A 21,781-nucleotide genomic window follows, 5' to 3' on the forward strand; every position below is an offset into this window, starting at 1 on the left:
AAACTTAATGTCTCCAAACAACAGCCTTCCAAAGGAAGAAATTCCAAAGGATGTTGTTAGGTTAAAATGTCATACTAGTCAGGACCATGACCAGTTCAAGAGAAGACCATAAAACCTTCCAGTGATCCTATTCTCTTATCTGACTCACTAGAGATTATGGCACCTGGAGTGTGAGAACAAAGCAGCTGACTAGGAACCTTGAGGGGTTTGAGTATCCTAAGCAGTGCCAGTAGATCCTACCTAATTTTCCATCTCCACCTGTGACTAGTAGCAGTACTTTCAGTGAAGGGGAGATGAAAAAATCCAAATGCAAGCTTATTAGTACAGAGAATGTCTTAGAGAATCAATGTTTGTGATATAACTCCAAAGTCATTCCAAACTTGCCATACGATGTTTTCTATGAATTTATTGTGGCCTGCCTTAAAACCATGTAAATACCTTATGCCACTGCTCTGCTTGGAAGATTGTCCCAGGGCTTCATTGCTCTTTTCTCTAGCTTCTTTTCTAAACTCCCTGAGACCAAATTAGACCTGTGTGAGTTTATTATCTTTAATTAAGTTTATCCTCCTCCTCTGGCTTACACAAACATATTTAAGAACGATGTCTTTCTCCATGTAACCTCCCTTCTGGCAGGTTAAGCAAGCCCACGTTTCACCTTCTTTTCGTAAGGGCAGGCTTTCTGTTTGTTTATTCAGGTTAATAGCACTCACTTTTTTTCCCTTCAGTTGCTCTCTTTTCAGTTTGGTCTCATACTTCTCAAAACAGTTGATGAGAGTGTTGTAAATGTGGATTTATTGGTGCCTTGTTCAGCAGTGCTAATAATTCCCTGCTTCTGAAGGAAAATACCTGATGTGATAGACTGGGAATCACATGGGTTTTCTCTGTGATTACATTGCATTCTTATCACAGAAATCTCTCAGTCTCTCATGCACCTTTTCTTCCAGCTGATGAGTCCTTGGGATTGTTTTGTTGTGTTTTGTTTGTTTAATTGTCCCTAAATGTGCTATCCTTCACTCTGAAGTTCATCCTAGTTCCCCTCACTGTTGCTCTGTGATGACTGGGAATTACATTTCTGTTGCCTTGATGTATCTTACAAACTGAGTGAATCTAAATCACCTCTTTTTTTGGGGAGGGGGGGAAGGTTGCTAACAATCAGATTAGGTGGGATAATTTCTAAGGTTGGTCTTCCAGAAATCTCCCTAATTTCTTGTTTCTGGAGTTTTCTGTTAGAAGTAAATATCTGCTAAGTTTTCTGAGTGAGACAGTTGTTCTAGTAATGTCTGCAGATTTCACTAACATAGATGTGGCATGAGATACTTCCCTTGAATCCAGGCAGATCAGATCCACTGCACTCTCCTTGTCTAGGAATGTCTGAAACAGTGTGACAAGTCAGTTCCTGTCCACACTCAGTGTCTTTTATCCTTCTGTGCACCAGTTCACTTACAGCTGGAACAGCACTGGATAAAGAGCCTTTCTCTTTAATCTGGCAGCAATGGTGAAGTGCTCTTGGTGGCTGTGTAGTCCCACATGGAAGTGCTGGAAGAGCATTCACCAGGTGTGAATCACTCAAAAAGCAGTCAGACAAGTTCATGGATCCTTTTGCACAAAGGAGTAGCTACAGCCTCTGGCTCAGGATGTATAATAAAGCAGCAAATTCCTGTGTTGTAGAGGTATCAGAAATATCAGCACATGTTCACCATGCCCCCTGCACTTTCCTCTGGGTATCTTCCTGCTGTCTTTTACCTCCTGGAATGGTAAATGGATTGGTCTTCTGTTTTTACAAGAGCAGCTGCACTGCATCAGTTACTTTCTGGGGTGAACAGCTATGAGCAGGTGCACAGGGAGGAGTAAGAATAGGATAAACATACATGATAATCTCCATTCTCCCTTCCTTTTTTTTTCTTCCCTTTGAGCACTCTCTAGTTCTTTGTAGCTCAGGGGCTCCTTGAGCCAGAAATACTTTTCTGTGTATTTTTTAGGAGGAATTTAAAAATGAAATGTCAGAGGTATCAAAATTATGGGGAGTATTTCTACGCAGCCTTCAGAATAGTAGCAGATAATGTTACTTATACTTTGGAAAGGCTAAGTGCTCTGGGGAGTTGCTGGCTGTGATCAGAAAAATTGTTGGAACGGTAGAATTCACAAATGATCAAACACTGCCTTTGCTAAGGAAAAGCACATTGTTAATCAGGGCTTTCTGGGTCATTCTACACAGAAGTGCATAACAAAGAACAGTTAATTAACCTGGATTGCCAAAACTTGCAAACTAAAGGTTGTTAAGGAACCAGCTGGCTGTGAAGCAAGAGGAAAGAGTGCAGCTGTTGACTTTGACACTGTTGCTTTTCTCCTGTCACTTTCCCAAAGGCAAAATAGAATAAATAGCTAGCTTTGTGCTCAGAGTTGCCTGGAGAGGTTGTTTGTGATATTTGTAAGTGCTCTGGTTACTCTCACTGTTTAGTTTTTAGATGTTTAGGTGTTTAGGAGGCAACTATGTGGTTAGTTAGGAATGCAGAGATGCTTGTGAAAGGGGAAGGTATGGAAGGGGAGAGAAGCTGTGGGGACATGATGTGTAATGGAGCCCAGATCTCTTCCTTTTTATTTCTGGGACAGTGTCAGGGGATTTGCCTCTTAAACAGAAAAAGAAAAAAACATCTCACTGACCGTTTTGTGTTGCTGTGTATTGACCAGAGCCTGGAGGACAGTTTTCAAAACATCATCTTCCTCTGTGATTCAGTCCAGCCCCAAAAGTGGCTGGGAACTAGCTGGCCAGGAAGAGTGGCTGTTCTCAGTGTCAAGAACAGGGAAAACAAAGTGAGCTTTCTAAAAAAAACCAGCTGGATTTTATGAAGGAAATTAAAGTAACAAAAAGTTTTATTAACAATAAAGTCAAGAAACAGTAGATTGCTTTGCAGTTAAAAAAAAAGCTAAATATTCATCTGGGTATTGCTTCCAACTAAGTAAATATTTTGCCTGTGTTTTTAGTTTTGCTTGTGTGGTGTTGTAGGAGGGAAGCCAGGATGACTAATGGAAACAGAGGTGAAGGTTGGAAATATTTTCATTAATGATCTAAGCAAAAAATGTAGGAATTTGCTTATCATGTTTGCCATTGATGAAGCGGAAAGGATTTGTTATGAGAACCAAAATATTGTGCAGAAAGCAGCGGATGAGCCCTAAAGCAATAAAAGCGAGGTGACAGTATGAAATGGAAAGAGATGAATTTATAAATTCTTGTTTAGCCTATCTGATGAACTAAACTCTCTGCAGAGGAAACAGCAGATGGTACAACCCCAGAAAATGCATTTACAGTAATGCAAAGCACCCATTGTGGAAAGTGTTAGTGACCTTAAATAAAAACCTAGTAATCCCTCAGATGAAGTACAGGTGAAATATAGTATTCACCTCTGATCATCTTTGTTCAGGAAAGATAAATTCTTGAGGTGCAAGACAGTCTGGGACTATTAAGGGGAATGGATGTTCTGTCATAATAACAGCTGACACTGGGTAAGGATTTCTTAGTGCACACTCCCTGCCAATGTTATGGAAATGAAGCTTCTCAGAATGAAGATAATTTAATCAAAAGAACAACTAACCATGAATTTGGCACGTACTCTGGAAGGTTTCTTCTAAACATTGACAGGGGAAGAGTACTCTGAGCAGGGACTCCCAGCAGGGACCATGGGAACAAAAAGCTGGCTTTGAAGGGGAGTGCAATCAGCCTGTGAAGGGGATGGCACTATGTGCCTTCCACAGCAGCAAATGCAACCTCTGCAGGAAACAGAGCATCCAGGCTGATGATCTGTTCGGATGGTTTCCAGCACATCCAGTCACTTATCACACAAATGCTGCAGGTCTGGCAAACTACAGAGCAGGCTGGACATCAGAACGGATGACTGAGCAGTCGAAATCGCAGCGTGGTCATGTGTTTGCCTGGGCTGTTTCAGTACAAATACACCTGCACAGTCAGCAGGAGTGTGACAGTTCTCTGCCCTTTTGGCTCAGCAAGGCTTGGTGTGTCAGGTGTTTGTGTTAATCTTGATAGAGGTGCAATGGCCCGCTTAAAGGAAAGGGTAAAAATGTACAGTTTGAAAGAATAGGTGAATATTCATTCTCAGCATCTTAACTTGGGGAGGAGAAGGTAAACATGGTGAGAAGCTGTGATGCTTGAAGTTCTAGATAGCATGAAAAATGGACTATGCAGGATGAATGGAGGTCATTTCAAGCACTGACCCCCACCTTCCAGGTTGTTCATGATCTGTGCCCATTATGTCCAAATATCCGTATTTCTACAATGGGATAGATTAACTTTGCGCAGTGCAGATGAGAAAACTGATAGCTTAACAGCCCTGCTCATCTGTGCAAAGCAACAATTATCTTGGAAACCAAGATGAAGCTGTGAAGAAGAGCCCATTGCAAATGTCAGCACCTCCTCTGAGTTTGTTCCCTTCTCTAGTGTAGATATAGTACATGTACATTTAAAGAACTGAGAGCTCTTCACCAAATACTGCTGTGCAAGCAAAGCCTCTCTCCATGGCAGAGGAGAGACTTGAGTGAAAGCAAACAGTTAACTACATTACTTTGTTCCCCACACAGGGAACAGATGATCTCACGGTTCTCAGGAATCCCTGGGCAGAGGTAAAGCTCAGGTGGGTATTCAATAAGCAGCTGAACTTGCTCCTCTGCTCCCGTGCAGGCGGGTCTCAGCTGGAGGTCAAACTGGTGCTGCTTTGGAAGCACAACATGAGGATTGAGTACTTAGCTGTCACCCCCTGGCCCCTGGACCCGTCGAAGCGCAGCACGTGGGTGGAGGTGACGATGGAGGGAAGCTATGACATTTTGCATGACATCAGCTGCACCATGAGGAAGCCCATCACCAGCCTGTACCGCACCACGGTCATCCGGCGCTTCTGGAACACCTTGCAGAGGTGAGCTGTGCTATCCCCTGCGGTTTCCAGTGTCCAGTGTAACCAAGTAATTCCTTCCTTGGCATGCTAAGACATGGGTTGTGCAGGTGGCCATCCCAACCCAGGGTCCAAAAGGAACGTGGTCTGAGGAAGAGGCATGACTGGCAACAAGCTTGCTGTCAAAGCCAGAGAAAAGACCGGGACTGGTCTGTGACCTAGTTTGTAAGAATGGTTCCTGGTGACAGCATTGCTGCTCCCGAATCTGGATCCTGTGTTGCAAACCTTACCTCTGACTGCCATCCCATGGAGGTCATGAGTTCTTACAGCACAGCCTTACCAGCTGTGTGCTTTGTGGCCACTCTGGGAGCAGCAAACATCTCTAGGGCTGAAGGGCCATTGGGATATAACCATTTCCTGGCTACGGTGACCATTACTCCCTACTATTCAGCAGATTCCTTTTCTAGCGCTTAATTTCCAGCTCTGGTCATCCTCCTTATATGTTAGGCTGTTACACTGGAACCCCTTTAACATGTTCATGGCATTGAATCCCAGCACTGCCCGAGAAAGCTCTGTTGGTGTAGATGGGCTCCCAGTCACAGGGGGTGTTGTGTGTGCGGGCCCTGGGCTGGCTGGGGCAGCAATGGGGAGGGCATGGGCTTTTGGGGCTAACTACCTCTTCTTTTTCAGCATCAACCAGACAGATCAGATGTTGGTTCACCTGCAGTCCTTTGACACAGTCCCAGAACACTTCACCATTCCCGAGAGCACAAAGAATGGGGTGCCCCTCTTCTATATCCCCCCAGGCTCCACCACTCCGGTAATGTTCCCTCTCTCTCCTGTTTAATGTGGGATAGGTTGTCCCACATACCTGTTCTGTCTTGCACTCAGGCTTCATCTCTTGCTCATCTTGTCCTCATCTTGTCCCTCTCAGTAAGCGAGTTCAGGTGTAGGGCAGAGAACATCCTGTGCCATACATTTTTCCACCCAGAGGCATCATCCTACATCTTCATTGCTGCAGCTACACCTCTTAAACCCAACAACAAATCTCCCAAGTGTGCTGTGAGACTGATGGAGAAACTGACACACTTACTTTTGACGTGCTTTTTCAGTGGATTCCTCATAGGTGTGGAGTTGCTACTGGCAGTCTTGTGAGCTGGTGATGTAGCTCAGTACTGTCAGATGAAGATACAGGATGTGCTGAGGAGTTGTTTAATAGGCTCATTGCTCTGAGCACTCATGTGGAAGGTGCAAGAGAGATACTTGTCATCTGCACAGCAGAAACTAAACCAAATATGAGCTAATGGTTTCCACTGCAAAATTCAAATCCATTGAAGCTCACTGAGCAGAAGTGCCAACATATCAGCCCCCTGCTAGCAGTGTCCTTGGCATTGATTGACGAGGACTAGCAGATACAAAAGCTAGGGGAGCTTTAATTTAAGAGAACTGTCCCTTTAATTTTATTGTTCAAGCCCCTGTTTAGGTTTGCCTAATACACTTTCCCTATGTAGAGTTACGTATCCCACAGTATATCTGGAGCCTCCCATCTTATGGCTAACCACCACTATTTCTGTGTCAGCAGAGTTGCTATAGCTGGTGGAATCAGTGTTACCATACAAACACATTAGAGTTGCCCAATGCCACCCATTCTGGCACCCTGTTTGCATGAGTACTCTCAGATGAGTAATCTCAATGTTTAATTGCTTTGCTGACACAAGCCATATATCCCCCTCTCAATCAGAAAGCACACCACTACATATGCCATCTTTTTCGTGGTTGATTTACTTGATGCTAAGTAGTCAAATTCCTAATTAACTTGACATTTCATGAGCCTGATTTATTTTTGCTTACACTGAACTGCCTGTTTCAATGTGAACACACTTATTCTGCTCAGAGGAAGTCACCCAGAGCCAGGGATGTGGCCTTCTAGGCCTACACAGCTCAGCTACTAGAGAAATTCCTGCTCCCTCTGTGTGGAACCAGGCTCCTCCTTGCTGAATGTTGTCCTGTCACTCTCTCAGGTGCTGTCCCTGCAGCACAGTGGGTCTGACTCGAGCCATTCCCAGTTTGCCTCCTACTGGAAACCTATCCTTTCCATGGATGCCAACTTCTGGCAGAGGTGGCTGCACATGCATCGTATCGTCGTCCTTCTGGAGCATGACACGTACGTAATGGGCAGGGCTGAGCTCGTGTGCCCAGTGTGGGGAAATCAGGTGTCCAGTTCAGCCCAGTGGTGGAGTTGCAGCTGCTTTGTGGCCGAAGGAGAGGGCCTCGCTGTTGGGACTTGGTGGATGGTGAAGGCTCATTTATCTGGGAGGGATGGTGGGGCTGGAAAGTCATGTTGTTTGAGAGTGGGGGCTGTTCTCAGGAGGATAAATTGTTTCTCAAGTCCCTCTTGCATTTGGATTTCCTGATTGCAGGGGTTGTAGGACCGTCCATTTGGGAATTTTTGTTTGCTGCTGGAGAATGTGTTTCCCAAAAGCATTGCTTTCCTGGGGGGCGGTCCTAATTGCAGAGTTACTTGAATAATAGTCATATATTGAATGGAGGGGGATAGAAAGGTTACAGCAAGAGATGTGCTCTCTGCAAGGTGGAGATCTCTGTGGCTCAGGGAGTGTCACTCTCACCAGTGCACAATTATGGGAAGTGCTTGTGCACTGGCTGCTGTGGAGATTGAATAGGGCTGTTCTACCAGTGGGAGGGTGAGTTGCAGTGGATGTAACAAAGCCTCTGTGGGTTCTGGGGGAAGAAGAGAAACTGTAGCTCTGAGATGACCTTCTGCCCCACCCCGCAGGCCTGTGCCCAAGCACCTGCACACGCCAGGCAACAACGGCCGCTACAGCACCATCCAGTGCCGCATCTCCCACTCGGCGCTCACGTCCCTGCTGCGGGACTGGAGCAGCTTCGTGCTGGTGGAGGGCTATTCCTACGTCAAACTGATGCACAGGTGAGAGGCTCCGAGGAGGTGCTGTGTGGGGAAACAGGCATGTGGCCAGAGCAGGGATCTAGTTGGACCAGTGTACGGCGATGGGCCTGAAGCAGATGTCTAGAGAGGATAAGAGCTGGACGAGTGGGTGTGAAGTCCTGCGATTTCTGGACTGACGCCGTTGTGTTCCAGGTGCAGCCCAGAGGGAGAGGGAAGCCAGCTGGGGGGTTTCTGCCTGCTAGAACTGACACTGTGAATTTGTGTGGGCTGTTGAGCTCTGTGGACCAGGCCTGCACTTGGTCTGGCATGACAGAGCAGCAAGATCTGTGCTATTTCAGCTCTGTCTTAATCCCTCCTCCCTAGCTCTGAGGATCTTACGCCTTCCTCGTTTTATGTGGTACGGATCATCTCCAAAGCTCCCTGCATGGTTCTCCGGCTGGGGTTCCCCATTGGCACACCTGCACAGGCCAGGAACAAGGTGAGAGCTGGCTGTCTGCTTCGTGGGGTAGGAGCAGAGCACAGAAACTTCTGGATGTGGAAATTGTGTGTAGGTGACGCTGTGGGCAGGTACCCTCTAATAAGTAACTGCTATGTTAAGGCTTAGATGAGTGTGAACCTACTGTAACAGAAAGGGTCAGTTTGGACAAACCTTTTGTGTTAAGTCTGTAGAATATTTAAACCCAAAGACTCAAAGATCAATAGAATAGCTGGTCACGTGAATGTTTTTCCCATTGCTTATTTCAACCGTGGGGATCAAAATGACTCAAAGGTTATCTGGTCCACCCTTGTGACCAAAGCACAATCAATAGAATCTATCAAGAATTTGTCTGACTCATCTGTAAAGACCTCTGTGATGGATGCACTACATGTTCCTTGGACAATCTGTTCCAGTAATGGTGAATTGCTTATGTGTATTTAATCTGTTAGGTAGGGAGGAGTTAAGACTTTATATGCAAACAATGCCCCACATGAGCAGTACAGGGAGAGGAAAAAAAAATACCCAGGAAATGTTTTCAGGAGGTAAAAGTCTGCCATTAATAAGCTTTTTGTATCAAAAGAAATGGTCTGCCCTAGTCAGATGCAGAAGGTGGGGTTATTGTGTGGACTGTTTCTCCAGGTCTAAAGGCTGAGACAAGTCTAAGTATTCTTTAGTAAAACATCAGTAGGAGAAAGATGTCCTGCTATTAAAGTATGTGAAATTTTTATTATAAACAAGAGGTTTATCATTAAACCTGTATCTCTTATCTTCATGAAAGAAATCTTTGTCAGCTTCTCCTCAGACTGATCTCTAACACTAAAGCTAAGTTAGACAAAGCAAACATGGGAAGGACCATCTCTTTCTGAGATAATGAACCCAGATAACACTAAATGTTCTGGCGCTCTGGAGGATCTGCCCTTTCATGTCTTTAGGGGATCCAGGTTTTGGGCATTGGTTGCTGGGCCAACGTGTGGGCTGGTAATGCCAAGTGACAGGTTTTATGAAGGGGTTCCTTCTGGCAGGTGTAAGTTGATATCTGTGTCATGAAGAAGGTGTGAGATGGGCATCATACCCTGCAGCTGTGGGCAAGCTCCAGATCATTGCAGCAGGAGGTGTGTGTAAATCATAGATTGTAGAATACACAATCCTTTTTGGTTTGGGTTTTTTTTTTTTGCCTGCCATAAGGCTGGTTATCTACCCAGTGTGGAGGATGGCAGTAGAACTTAGCCTGCATTGTTTAAGGGAAAGCAGTTTTTGTCCTGAGCTATTCGAGTTTGCAATGTTGAAGGGAAGGAAAGCACCTGGTACAGCCTGACTTCCAGAAAGCTTTTGGTGAGACTTCATATGGGGCACAACTGTAGAAGGAATGAGGTGTCCTGAAACAGAAAGTGTCTTGGGGAATAAAGCAAGTAAGTTGAAAAAGTGCTGTGTTCTCAGCACAGCAGAAGCTGTTTGTGGTTTTTCCAATCTTTTTTTTCCAGTCAAAGGTTAGGGAACTCATTTGTAGAAAGGTAGCAGATAATAAGCTGGGAAAATGTGCATGTGGCACAGAGCTATTTCAGCCTCGTGCTTTGGTGACACCTAAGCAGCACAGTGTTGGCTGGAAGCCAGCGTTGATAACTGCAAAATAATGCACCTTGGATTTGAGAGCTTAAACACCATCAGTGATCCTGTGATATTAATATGAAACCAAAAGGGGACCCAAGTGGCAGCATAGTGTGGGAAAGAACTCTGTTCAATGTTTGGTTTTGGGGATGCTCCTTTCCCTGCAAAAGACATAGTAATGATGGGGAAAGTTACTGAAATAATTAGTGTTGAGGAAGGAGGTGAAGAGCTGCTGTTCTTCGTTTGCCTATAGTGGTAATAGAAATTGAAACGAGTTGAACAAATATTGTGAAAAGAAGCCTAACCATGGAAATTTCAAAGAAAACACTGGGCTATTGTGAGAATCAGATGCTAGTGTGGGTAGAACCGTATTCAGAGCTGCTAAAAGCTAAAAAGAGTAATCAGGAAGTCATTGTGAAAATGTATTGGAAAAAATTAACCTAAAAAATAACCTAAGCTCCTGAAACCTCTTACCACAGAGGTTTGACACATGAATGTGATCGTGGGGGAATACATAAGACAGAGCCAGACTGTTCCCACAGCTGATACGGACTAGTTTACATTTACTGTAGGCTGTTGAGGAAGAGAGAAGAATGAGAGTGGGTGCTCGGACTGCTTCTGTGGAGGAGCTGGCATGCAGTGAATTTGTTTTTCATCTGAGCTTTGGACAGCAATTTCTTCAGCCTTGAAATCATCTTTGGGGTTTTTTGACCTCTCTTTTGCTTTTAAAAATACTCGTAGTTGTTAAAATAAGGACCAAAAAAGCCTTGTGTCATCTTGATCTTGCTGGGGCCTCAGTAGTAAAATGACCTTCAACTCCTGCTCTCCTGTATATTCAAGGAGTGTTCTATTCTTTTGAGTCAGGCTCTTGTTCTGGATGCTTATTTTGAGTAGCTTATGCCTGCAGACAAAGATGGTCACGTTTACCTTTTGCTTTTGCCATGACAGATAGTGGAGGAGTTACGGGACCGAATCTTGCAGCTGCGCTTTCCCCACAGGGTCCAGAGCAAGGAGGCAACTCCAAAAGCAAAGAGGAAAACGTTTGGCAGTAGTTCTCCCTCCAAGTCTCCACCTGTGGCTGGGGCCCAGTCAGCCCTCTCGGACAGACCCTGCCTTGTTGTGCTGCACAAACCCTTGGAGAAGCTGCTTATCAGGTAGTGATGGAGATCCAGGCCGTCAGCGCAGTCTCCTTGCCCTGGGAAGTGGGAAAGGGGAGGGTCTGTGGATGGTGCTGCCAGTTTTAGGGGGAGAGTGCTGTGAAGCTGGTGCTTGTTGTGGTGGGTTTGTGTTGTGTGGCTGTGACTTGCAGCAGGGGTTATTGCTGGACTGACTAGTTTGTTACTCCTAATTGAATGTGATGTAGAAGTAAATTTAGTCACTGCTGCCTGAGCAAGACCCTGTGCTGGGCCAGCCATGTTCTGCTGCTGGAGGGCTCTGTCCTGGGCCCAGCAAGTGGACTGTGGATCTAGACTGTTCTGGCCCTGAGCAGAAAAAAAAAGATGGATTTTTTTCCATCTCAGCACACCGCACTTCTGCCCTCTCCTAGGTATGAGAAGCTGCCTTCTGACTATCGAGCTCCCTTCATTCTCAACCTGGAGCACCCCCCGGTGTCTGGCCCGCTCACTATGGTGGCCAATCGTACTGCCTCTTCCACCCTGGCCTCGCTGTCCCGATACTTCTACCACCAGCGCTGGATCTGGAGTGTCCAGTCAGGGCTGGCACCGGCTGTGCCCATCACTGCTGTAGCCCAGCTGCTTTCCACGCTCACAGAGTAAGTGGCACACCTGAACAGGAGTCCTTTCTCCAGCTAGTCCTGGGGATGCAGGCAGAGCAAGGTTGGATCTGAGGCCTTGTTAAAGGGAACCCCTTTGCAGAGTGTTTGGTCCTGATCACAGCTTCTAGAGCTACTTGGGTCAATGCTTTACCCATCTGCAGTTGAGGAGAGTGAAAGTCCTGGAAAACATACAAAAGGGCAAGAGGGGTTACTGTGCCTGGAATATCCTGTGCAGTGTCTCATCTTCCCATTCCCTGTGTGTAGCTCCCTGTCTTGGGAAGGAGGGTGAAGGGTACAGTCATTCTTGTGTTTAAGGCTTGTAGCATGGGTGGAAAAGTCCTCCAGGTCTGACTGCTTCTCTGTTGCAAGGGTTCGTCTGTCAGAGGGTTTCCACTTCGCATCCAGCGGGGATGGAATTATCAACATGGTGCTGGAGTTGCCCATACAGGTGAGCATGGGTGCTGCCCTGTGGACAGTCCTTCATTGCTGGTTCTGGGGTGGATTCACCTTCCTGTGGCAGGATTTATCACCTGCTTCTAGCACACACCCTTAACATGTATAGGGAGAAACTAAAGCAGCTTGTGGGTTGGGCATTTTCCTGTCTTCATCTGCAGTTAAAGAGCTGCTCTGCTGGCAGGGATGTGCTGTGCTGGAGGGATTCTTGAGCCTGGGACAGGCTCCCTCTCTCCCCCACTGCTGGTGGAGCTGGGTGATGGGCCTGTATTGTGTTAGGGGGTACTGGGTGGGTTGATCTGTTGCTGCTGGCCAGGCTCATGCAGTGTCTCCCCTCCAGATTGATGGCTCCAGTGAGAGCAGCAGTGACAGGGAGAAGCACACCTGTGTCGTCCAATACATCCTCTTCCCACCCCACTCCACCTCCACCAAAGACAGGTGAGGCTGTTGTTCTGCTCCCAGGGAGGGTTGGCAGTGGAGTCACGGCTCCAGACTTGCCTTTATCTCGTGCAGGTGACTAATTGTCATGGATTGATCACCAGTTAGCTGGGGCTTTTCCTGCAAACCTGCAGTCGTCTGCTGGCCCCGTGCCATCTCACAGGACTCGCCTTTTGTCTTTCCTGCAGCTTTTCCACAGATGATGACAATGATACGGAGGTAGAGGCCATTGAGGTGGACACAGAACTGAACCTGGTCACTGAGTGCTGGGTAGAGCCACAGAGTGGCCATGTCCACAGCACTGCTGAGAACTGGAAGCACCTCCATGGCTTGCCCTACCAGAAAATACCTAAAGCGGTGAGTCCCTGAAAGGGGAGGGGCATGGGCTCTTCTGTGGAGGGAGAAGGGTTTATTGTGAGTGCATCACAACACTGCAGGTGAATATTGAGGGCCAGGAGAAATGGGAGTGCTGTTCACAGAAGAGCTTGACATTTCTAAAAGAGGAACAAGCCACTGGACGTAAAAAGTTTCTGTATTGCAAGGCAGTGGATGCAATGCTGTTTTGGGATAGCTGGAAAAATACAAATTATTTTGTGAAGAGGGGAGCAAGCTGGACCAGAGCAGGGACTGCAGGCAATCCTGCTAACACTCCTCCTGAGCAAGATGAAAACAGGCTAAAGGACTGGTGGAGAAGGAGGGAACAATGAGTGAGAATAGGGCAAGTCAGGGGACAGGATTATGGGTGTTCCCTCTCCTAGCTTTTAGACTGTTTGCTCCTGCATTTGGGGGTAATAATTCTGCTGCATACAGCTGAGCCTTGACTGCTTGTTGCAGCTCTACCCCCGGGACCTTGCGTGCATTGCCACCATGCTGACCTTCGAGTACATCAGCCAGTTGTGCCAGAACAAGGAGTGGGTCTGCCCTCCTTCAGACACCAAAGCTGCTGAAGGTGAGTCCAGCATCTACGTCCTAGCAAGTTCGATGGAGCAAAGATTGCTAGGACCTGAATGTCTCAGGGTAGAGGTTTCTGGAAGATGGAACAGATATTTTGGCAATTTTTTAGACTGTGATGGCAGTGGGTCACTTTGTTGCACTTGTACTAATCTGCCAGAGAAATTACTTCATCCTGGGAAGACCAAAGAAGCATTGAGGCTTTCTACCTATGCTGGAGAGGTGATGAGGTGACCCTACTTGAGCAGAGCTTGGTCCAGATGACCTTCCCTGGGAGACAGGGATATGTTGTGCCCACAGGTGTGTTACATTCCCACTTCTTGTTGCAGATCCAGACATGGGACCTGGTTTTCGAGTGCATGAGATCCCATTCCAGTTCAACCTCATGAAGCTGTTGCCAAGGTGCCAGCAGGTTGAAATGTTCTTCCTAATGCTGACAAAAGGTAGGTGCCTCTTCACCTGCTACCTCCCCTTGTCCTCCCTCTGTGGCTATGGGAACCCTGCTCCATGTGCTTGTCTCCCTGGGCAGTAGCTGGGAGCGCTGCTGTGGATCTTTCAGTAGCTCAGTTCTGTTCTCCCTGACTCTGCAGCCCCAGGGCTGCCCAGCTGTATTGCTGTATTTCTTGGGATGATAATTTGGAGGAGTTGCTTTTGAAAACATCAGACCTCGACAGTTGCTCTGTGGTGGTAGCTTCTTGTCTGTACCCCCAGCATCTCCAGAATATTTATAGTAGCAGGGTGAGTCAGTGCAGGGTAACTAATGATGCTGAAACTCCAGGGCCTCCTCAACACCCTCCAAGTCAGTTTTGCAGAGGTGCTGGGGGAGACTCCTGGCTGTGTGGAATTGTTGCTTTGCAAAGGGGCTGTCTCCTGGGGTCCTGGGCAGGTGGTGCCTGTGGAGATGCTGCCTCTGAAGCTACCGTGGTTCTGTTTTGGAGCAGAGAATGAGGAGGTGACCAAGGACTCTTCGTTTGTGCCCAATGAAATGCTACTAAACCTCTTCCATGGCTGCCTGCAGCATGACCTCAGTGACCGGGAGATCCCCATGGCTGATGCTGATCATGTGGCTTTCATGGAGCAGGTTCTGCAGCGGGATCGTGATGGCCATCAACCCCCCTTCACGCTCCCTGTGATCAGAGGTGAGGACCCAGGAGTGTGACACCAGGAGCTCTGAGGTGTTTCAGGAGCCTTGCTTTCAAATCTCATCCTCAGCGGGTGTTTCTCAGGGTGGTTTCTCTGTGCTCCATTTCAGAAGAAACCCTGAAAGCTTCTGGGACCCTGGAGCAGCAGGATGCTTCTGCATCCTATCATCTTGTTGGCAGCAATGGCACCAGGGATATGACTGGCTCCACCAGTACTCTGCAGGTACTGCTGTGCTGCTGTCCTGCTCCTGAGCCCCCTCAGAATGCAAGGCAGCAGCTGTTCGAGAGTAAGAGAGTTAGAAAGGCTGAGAAAGATTGAAAAGTGGCTGTTTTTCCCCACATTTGGCAGCAGTTTAAGCTGTAGCCTGTGGCTGAAGTCAAGCAGAAATCTGGAAGGTGTGTGAATAGTTGCACTCACCATAGGCCTAGCCTGTTACAGCTGTGCCTGTTACTGATGCTGTGCACACTTGCTCAGAAACTGTGGGCAGTCACTGCCTGGAGGCCAGAACCAGCCCCAGCAAGGCTGGCTGAGATATCCTAAGTGTTGTGCTGTTCTTCCTGGAGCCAGGCTGCTCCTGGAATGCAGGGGTGACCAGGGTAACTTCAGCACTGTGCCAGCCAGCACTCATGGAGGAGCTTGCTCTGTGTGATTGCTTTGTGCTGAGTTGATCCAACTTCTGCTCTTTCCTCAGAGCCTTGGCAACACCGAGCTGCCTGAGGATGACGTGACACTGAGTGACACGACGGGGCCCTTTCCCCCTCAGTGGCGATGTTATGCCAAGCTGGTCAACCCACAGCATGTGTTCCTGACCTTCCTGCCAGCCACCTTCTCAGGTGAGGCAGCCTGTTGTGGGGAGCAAGAGGAGTCAGCAGTGCCAAGCCCCTCCTCAGGAAAACAGCAAAACCAGTCTCGGCTCTTGTAGGATGGAGAGAGAACTGAACAAGGATGTTCAGACCCAGTCTTTTTGTGCCGTATGGCCAGGAATAGAATTAGTGCCAAGAGCTGGATGTCTTGCTCTTCTCCACTTGGACATGGTGCTGCCCATGAAGGGTTTTCGGGTGGGGGATGTGGTGTTGAGTTTTTGTTTGAGTTTGCTCTCTTGGGAATGTAGGTTGAGGGATTAAGCTGTTCTCACAGGACAGAGGGTGATTTTATTTTGTTTTCTTCCAGATGTGCAGAAGCTGATGGCTTGTGGGTTGGACAAACCTCCAAAAGATGAGAGTCAGTCTGGAGAGGATACCCTGGGACCTGTCTGTGCAGAGCGAGTCAGGGCTGAAGAAGGGGATGCTGCAGTGCCATTACCTACCCTCAGCATAACACCAGCCCATGGTACCAACAGCACCTTGCTAAACTATTAGTAACCTTGCTGTCCTTGAGCATGCTGTTGAGCAGATAGAGGTTGGAGGAATCTATCAGCTCTTGCCTGTCCTGTCAGCTCCTGCCTGGCAGTCAGCAGAGTCAGGACAAGGGGCACAGTGATGTTCGTGGGGGGATGAAGGAGTGTAATGTGAGTTGAGTGCCTATGGCCCAAGGTTGGTTCCCAGTGGGCAAGGAGATTGCAGGTAGATCTAGGAATGGCAGGACTGGGGTTTGAGTGGTGAGAAGTTTGGAAGACCATTACCTTCCTGTAGGTGCTTCTGTGAGGGCTGTGACGCCTCAGACCAGGAACAAGGAGCTCATCAAATGCCTTTATCTGAGGGCTGTTTCTTTTGCAGAAGGGAGCCGTGAGCCTGGAGAGCAGAGTGGCCCCTCACGGAGAGATGTGCACATCTCCTTCTGTCGCCAGAACTCGCAGTCTGAGCTGGGCGAGTGCCGCCGGTTTCGCTGCCCCATTTACATCTACAGCTGCTCTTTGGAGCTCTTACGGGAGCAGCTTGTCAACCCCCGGGCACACCGTCCTCCTCGGGACATCTTCTTCAGGTAATGCTAACTATACTTGGTTCCTGAACAAGAAACAGAGGAGTTTCCTTGCCAAGATGCTGGCTCTAGCCCTGCCTTGTTCTCATGGCTTGGCCTCTCTGCCTTGTAGCAGCCACTACCTGTGCGTGCCCTCGGGCCCTGCTTTACCGGTGTTAGAGCTATTTGTAGTCTAAAACGTGCTTTGTTGGCACTAAAGGCTATGGTTTTGTCTTTTCCAGGTCCCAGTCTCTGGAACGTCCTCCAACTGCTGCTTGGCTGGACCACAAGCACAAGGAGCTGGTGAGTTACTGCACGCTGCTGCAGGAGCACTCCCACCAGTGCTACGTGAAAGGTGAGCAGTGGTGCCGTGGGACCTGAGGCAGGGCTGGGGTTGGGGCTGGACCCTGGGTCTTCTTTTAGGGAAACAATGTCTCATTTTCCTTGTGATCTTACACCGAGAAAAAGGAGGAGTTGTGGGACTAATGTCCGACCAGGAGGGATTTAAAGATGCCTCTGTGCATTCCCTATGGGCCTTGCAAAGGCTGTTCCCAAACCTGTGGAGTGCTTTCCTCTCACCTTCAGGGTGACAGATCCCCTGGGCACTCTGGAATCACCCAAACCCAGACTAACATGTAGCATCAGGTGCCCTGGCTGACTCCTCCCAGCACCTGCACTGACTCCACCCTGCGCCGGGACGTGGTGAAGATCCGTATGTGGCTGTTGCCTGACCGCCATTGCCTCACATCAGGCGCTCTGTTTGATCTGTAGGGCTGTTCAAGAGCCTTCAGCAGTCCCACAGCATCAGCTCCCAGGACCTGCTTACTGCCATGGACTACTGTGAGGAGCTGCTCCAGGAGATTGACATCACCAACTTCCTGCTGACGGTGTGCAGCCACGTCCGCTCGTTCCGAGAGAGCCACCAGCATTTCCACGCGCACTCCAAGGCAGCCAGCTTCCAAGTGGGCAGCGTAGAGCAAGAAGAGGAACAGAGCTCCAGGGAACGAGGGGTCTTGGTCTCTGAGTCAAGGTGAGGGCACACTTCTGTCCTTAGCATTGGGCCAGGACAGAGCTTTCTTCAAGCATCTTTTAGTGCCTGCTAGAAGGAATGCTGTAGGGCAGGGTCTAACAGAACCACATGGAAGAGCAGATATTTCCAGTGAGATACCCACCTGGGATGGTGTCCAGTAGGACTTCCTATCTTTTATAATCTCTGGTGACATCCATCCTTTCACTTTCTCTTATAGTCCTGGCTCATTACTGTCCCATCTGGCCTGAGCTGGAGGGCAGTTTGTCTGCAAGTAAGTCTTAGACTTGTTTCTGGAGAAATTATGAATTTCCTACTGCTTGACTCGTTTGAGTTTCATGTTGATTCTGGTGGAAATGACAGCTTTGTTATCTTTTTCTAATGAATAAAGTGTCACTTTTTTTAATTAAAAAAATGCACAAGAGAAATACCGAGGCAGAATTGAAATATGCTTGATGATAAACTTCTGCCTTTCTATTCCTTATGGTATTTATGAGGTATGTATCATCTCTGGAAACTTAAGGAGGGAAAAATTGCTATGCTTTAGTGTCTGTCAAAGAAACACTTTGGCCCTTTGTCCTCTGCACAGTTCCTTTATGGGCATTCACTAGCATTTGTTGGGAATCCCCAATCCTGTTTCTTCTTATACTGTACATGGTTTTGAAGAAGATGCAGTGTTTGAAAAGTCAAATGACTTCTTCAAGTACTTCTTTCCCTGAGAAAAACTGTGGGAACTTTTTTTTTGTGTGTGTGTGAGATACTGCAAATCACCTGTCCCGATGCAGGTCATATGAACTTTACTGAAGGACATACAGCTTATGATGTGTTGCACCCAAATCTGCCCTCTTTACCACTAATTTGGGGGCCTGGTTGGGTGGCAGGTTTCCTGTGGCTGTGGGGTTGGGGTGGTAAGTCACATCGTGTTAGCACAGGTGAGGTTTGGGTATCTGTGAGGCAGATGCTTGCAGAAGAGAGAACACGCACAACAAGTCTGGTTTCTCAGTTTGCTTGTCTGACCTGTCCACCATCCTGTCAGTGTGGAAATGGAGGACTACAGTGAGCAGGACTCCCATAACATTGCAAGCCCCGTGGAGGAGCCAAAGAGCAGTGTGGGCACCAGCTGCTGTTCAGAGTTTCCCCTCTCGCTGCTGGAAATTGGACAGCCCTGCCAGGCACACCCGGACTTGCACAAAATTATCCAGGTGAGGAATGTGCAGGCTTGACCTGGCTCCAACAGGAGGGTAGAGTAGGATGTCTGCTTCACACTTGGGATTTCTCTTTTAGGAGAAATTCCTGGAAATTGGAAGTTTACATTTCAAACCGGTGCCATCAAATCCTCACTATTTCTTCTATTGCCCACCGTCAGCCAAGAAAGAGGTAGGCATGGTGCTGCCCTGGCAGGCACCTAGTCCTTGTGGAGTAGCTTTGCTTGGTGTCAGATCTAGATTTGAGGCTGGCAGGACCCATGGGTAGACTTAGTCTGTGTGGGGTGCCCATCAACAGCCTGCTTCACTGCCTGGCATGGTTCTACTATCTGCCCTTTCTGTCTGTCTCAGGAAGAGGCTTCTCGGGATCAGGCAGACAGGAAAGGCAGTGAGGACATGGAGGGATCAGAGGCAGAACTGGCAGCTGAAGAAGGTAAAATTTGCTCGCTCTACCTTGGAGAAGAAAATATCTGTAGTCTCTCTGTGGCTGTGCCTCTCAGAGCTAGGCTGTGTCTGCTGGGGTCTTGGAGATGTGGACCTAACAGGGAATGTGTATCAACAGGAACTGTGTCTGGATGCTGCATTGCCACAGAGAGTGACCCAGAGCTGGAGGTGGAGTACCGTGAGAAGCTGGAGCACGAGTTCCCAGACACAGATTCCCTCTCAGACTCCAACACGGTGAACCAGGATGATGACTCCTTCAGCGTGCTGGGAGGGGACTCACTCAATGAGCAGGAGTTCCTGGAGCAGGAGATGCCCCCTCTCTTTGTGCACCTTACCTGCTCAGTGAAGCTGCGTAGCCAGCACAGCTCCATGCCCGTGCAGTCCCTGCCAACTTGTCTAGGTAAGAGCAATCCTTGCTGTGAGGTTAAATGGCATCAGGGCTTCTTTCATGTTCCTGCTGGGTGAGCAGCCCCTGGAACAAAAATACTGTGTCCCAATCAACAGTCACTCTGAACCAGCCCTCCCTGTATGGAGTCCCCAAGATCTGCCAGCATCAGACAAGGGCTTTTCCACCAGGTCTCACACTTGCTGTGTGGGATTGGTGATGGAGGATTGAAAGGATCATGGAGGATGGTGGCCTTGTTGAGCCTGTCCAGGTGTGTGGGACAGCCACCTCTTGCAGTCTCTGTACTTGCCACCAGGCTGTGTATGTGTGTAAGCAGAGGTGCTTGTTGCTTGAGTCCCTTGGTCTGTGATCTCTCCTCAGGGGAAGTTCTGGGCTGCCTGGAAAGCTGCCAGGGCTTGAACACCATTGATTTGGGAGACCTCTGTGTGACCCTGGACATCTTTGTGCTGACACTGCCCCTGGAGATAGAAGTTGTGAACACAGACATTCTCCACAACAGGTAGATGGAAAGAGGCCCAGTCACTCACCCACCCTCTGCCTTCCCTTCCCTTCCCAGAAAACCATTCTTGGCTCATTTCCACGTGCTGAGACTCACGATTCTCCTCACAGAGCCTGCTACAGAGCCTTAAGAAAACTAAACTTTCTTCAAGATAGGCTCACCTTCTGTAGAGATCCCTTTTCCCTTCCCTGGAGCCAGTTTATCTAGTTCTGTGTCTCTTTATCCTCTCTGGCTCAAAAGCTGGTGCTCAGCCTGCTCTCTCTCCTGTGACAGATGCACCTCGGAGAGCAGCGTGTCCTTCACGCGCTCTCCAGGGCAGCCGTCCTCTTTCCGCTCGGATGAGGATATCATGCACAACTTGGAGCGGCTCCCCTCCACGGGAGATGAGAGGTATGGCACTGCAGGTGTGCTGAGCCCCTCACACAGGTTCCCTTTTGCTGCCTGAATGAGAGTGACTGGATGATTCCTTGTCTCCTCTCTCCTAGGCACCCCGCCCTTTCCAACCTCCCTGGAGTGCACAGACAGGCTATTGAAGCCACTATGAATGAGGTGAGCCAGACTTGCCTCCTTCTTGCTTCCAGCTGGAGCAGTGTGGCCACAGCACTCAGCTGCTGTTCCACACTTCCTAGCCTGCTCTAAATTGCAGCCTGTCAGGAGAACTCATTGTTAGGCCTTACTGGTGTCACACAGGCTGTTAGCCTTGTGCACCCCAAAAGTGTGGGATTACCCTGACGAAACTCTCACTGCAGTTGGGGTGGGACAGGTGTAACTCTCTTCTAAATACCTTTTCTTAGGCAGGAGATGAGGGGTGTGGGTGATGAGAGAGGCTGCCTTCATCCTGTTGGGGCTTGTATGAGACTTGGGGCAGCCTTGCAAATGCAGGTCACCTAGGTCTTCCTCTGCGTCCTCGCTCTGCTCAGATTCGCTGGCTCCTGGACGATGAGATCGTGTCGGCGCTGCGGCACTCGCAGGTCATCAGCACCTCCATCCTGCACCGGGTGGCCACCCACATCTATAACTCCAAGGGCCGGCCCAGCTGCCACAGCGAGGTGGTGCTGCTCCAGTTTGTCTTTGGGCCTGAGCACTCCCTGGAGAAGTTCAAGGAGGTGAGGAGAAAGCCCTGAGGCAGCGTCGTAACACTTTGCTGGCAGGATGCTTATTCTTCCCTGTGTTGCAGGAGTTCAGGAGAATGGCTCTGCCAGGCTACATGCTCAATGCAGAGGGCAACGACTACCACTACATCTCCATCAGTCGCCTGCACTCCAGGCGGGCAGCTCCAGACCCTCCAGGGTCACCCTGCTTGCAGCAGCCAGCCGAAGGACAGCCCAGGACGGCCCTGGGCCAGGCAGGCCAGGAGGGGAGCAGTGAAACGGAGGCAGAGGGCTCTGAGCTGTCACACCACACAGGCTGCGTCCTCCCAGAAGAAGGCCGGGGTCTCTGGGAGTGGCCAGAGGGTGAGACACGCACTGTGCCAGACGCAGGAAACCCTACAGGTGGAGGCAGCCACACGCAGGGTGAGGTGAGAAGCGCTGGGTGGTCTGTAGGTGGGAAGGTGTGGGACACTGGTAACAGGAGGTAGAAGGATGCAGGAGGATGATGAGACTTTTTCCAGTGCCTGTTTTTCTGGTCATTTTATGC

At 48.7% G+C, this 21,781-nt stretch overlaps 1 protein-coding gene across 1 annotated transcript in view; it reads left to right on the forward strand.

Moving 5' to 3' along the window:
- SZT2 (SZT2 subunit of KICSTOR complex) overlaps positions 1–21,781 on the forward strand; it is a 51,461-nt gene that overhangs the window by 7,815 nt on the left and 21,865 nt on the right. The window contains 28 exon segments of the mRNA XM_050306760.1: positions 4,691–4,922; positions 5,589–5,718; positions 6,920–7,062; positions 7,693–7,845; positions 8,188–8,302; positions 10,856–11,061; positions 11,454–11,678; positions 12,051–12,129; positions 12,475–12,572; positions 12,761–12,929; positions 13,407–13,521; positions 13,853–13,966; positions 14,465–14,662; positions 14,776–14,888; positions 15,358–15,499; positions 15,837–15,995; positions 16,382–16,586; positions 16,805–16,917; positions 17,334–17,592; positions 18,626–18,791; positions 18,874–18,966; positions 19,146–19,227; positions 19,357–19,638; positions 20,005–20,143; positions 20,417–20,533; positions 20,629–20,692; positions 21,064–21,249; positions 21,321–21,662. Of these exon segments, the coding sequence (XP_050162717.1) occupies positions 4,691–4,922; positions 5,589–5,718; positions 6,920–7,062; positions 7,693–7,845; positions 8,188–8,302; positions 10,856–11,061; positions 11,454–11,678; positions 12,051–12,129; positions 12,475–12,572; positions 12,761–12,929; positions 13,407–13,521; positions 13,853–13,966; positions 14,465–14,662; positions 14,776–14,888; positions 15,358–15,499; positions 15,837–15,995; positions 16,382–16,586; positions 16,805–16,917; positions 17,334–17,592; positions 18,626–18,791; positions 18,874–18,966; positions 19,146–19,227; positions 19,357–19,638; positions 20,005–20,143; positions 20,417–20,533; positions 20,629–20,692; positions 21,064–21,249; positions 21,321–21,662 (4,439 nt within the window).

The sequence above is a fragment of the Myiozetetes cayanensis genome, unplaced genomic scaffold (genome assembly GCF_022539395.1).
Source record: "Myiozetetes cayanensis isolate MyiCay16 unplaced genomic scaffold, myiCay2020 scf12, whole genome shotgun sequence".
In the NCBI taxonomy this organism is placed as follows: Eukaryota; Metazoa; Chordata; class Aves; order Passeriformes; family Tyrannidae; genus Myiozetetes; species Myiozetetes cayanensis.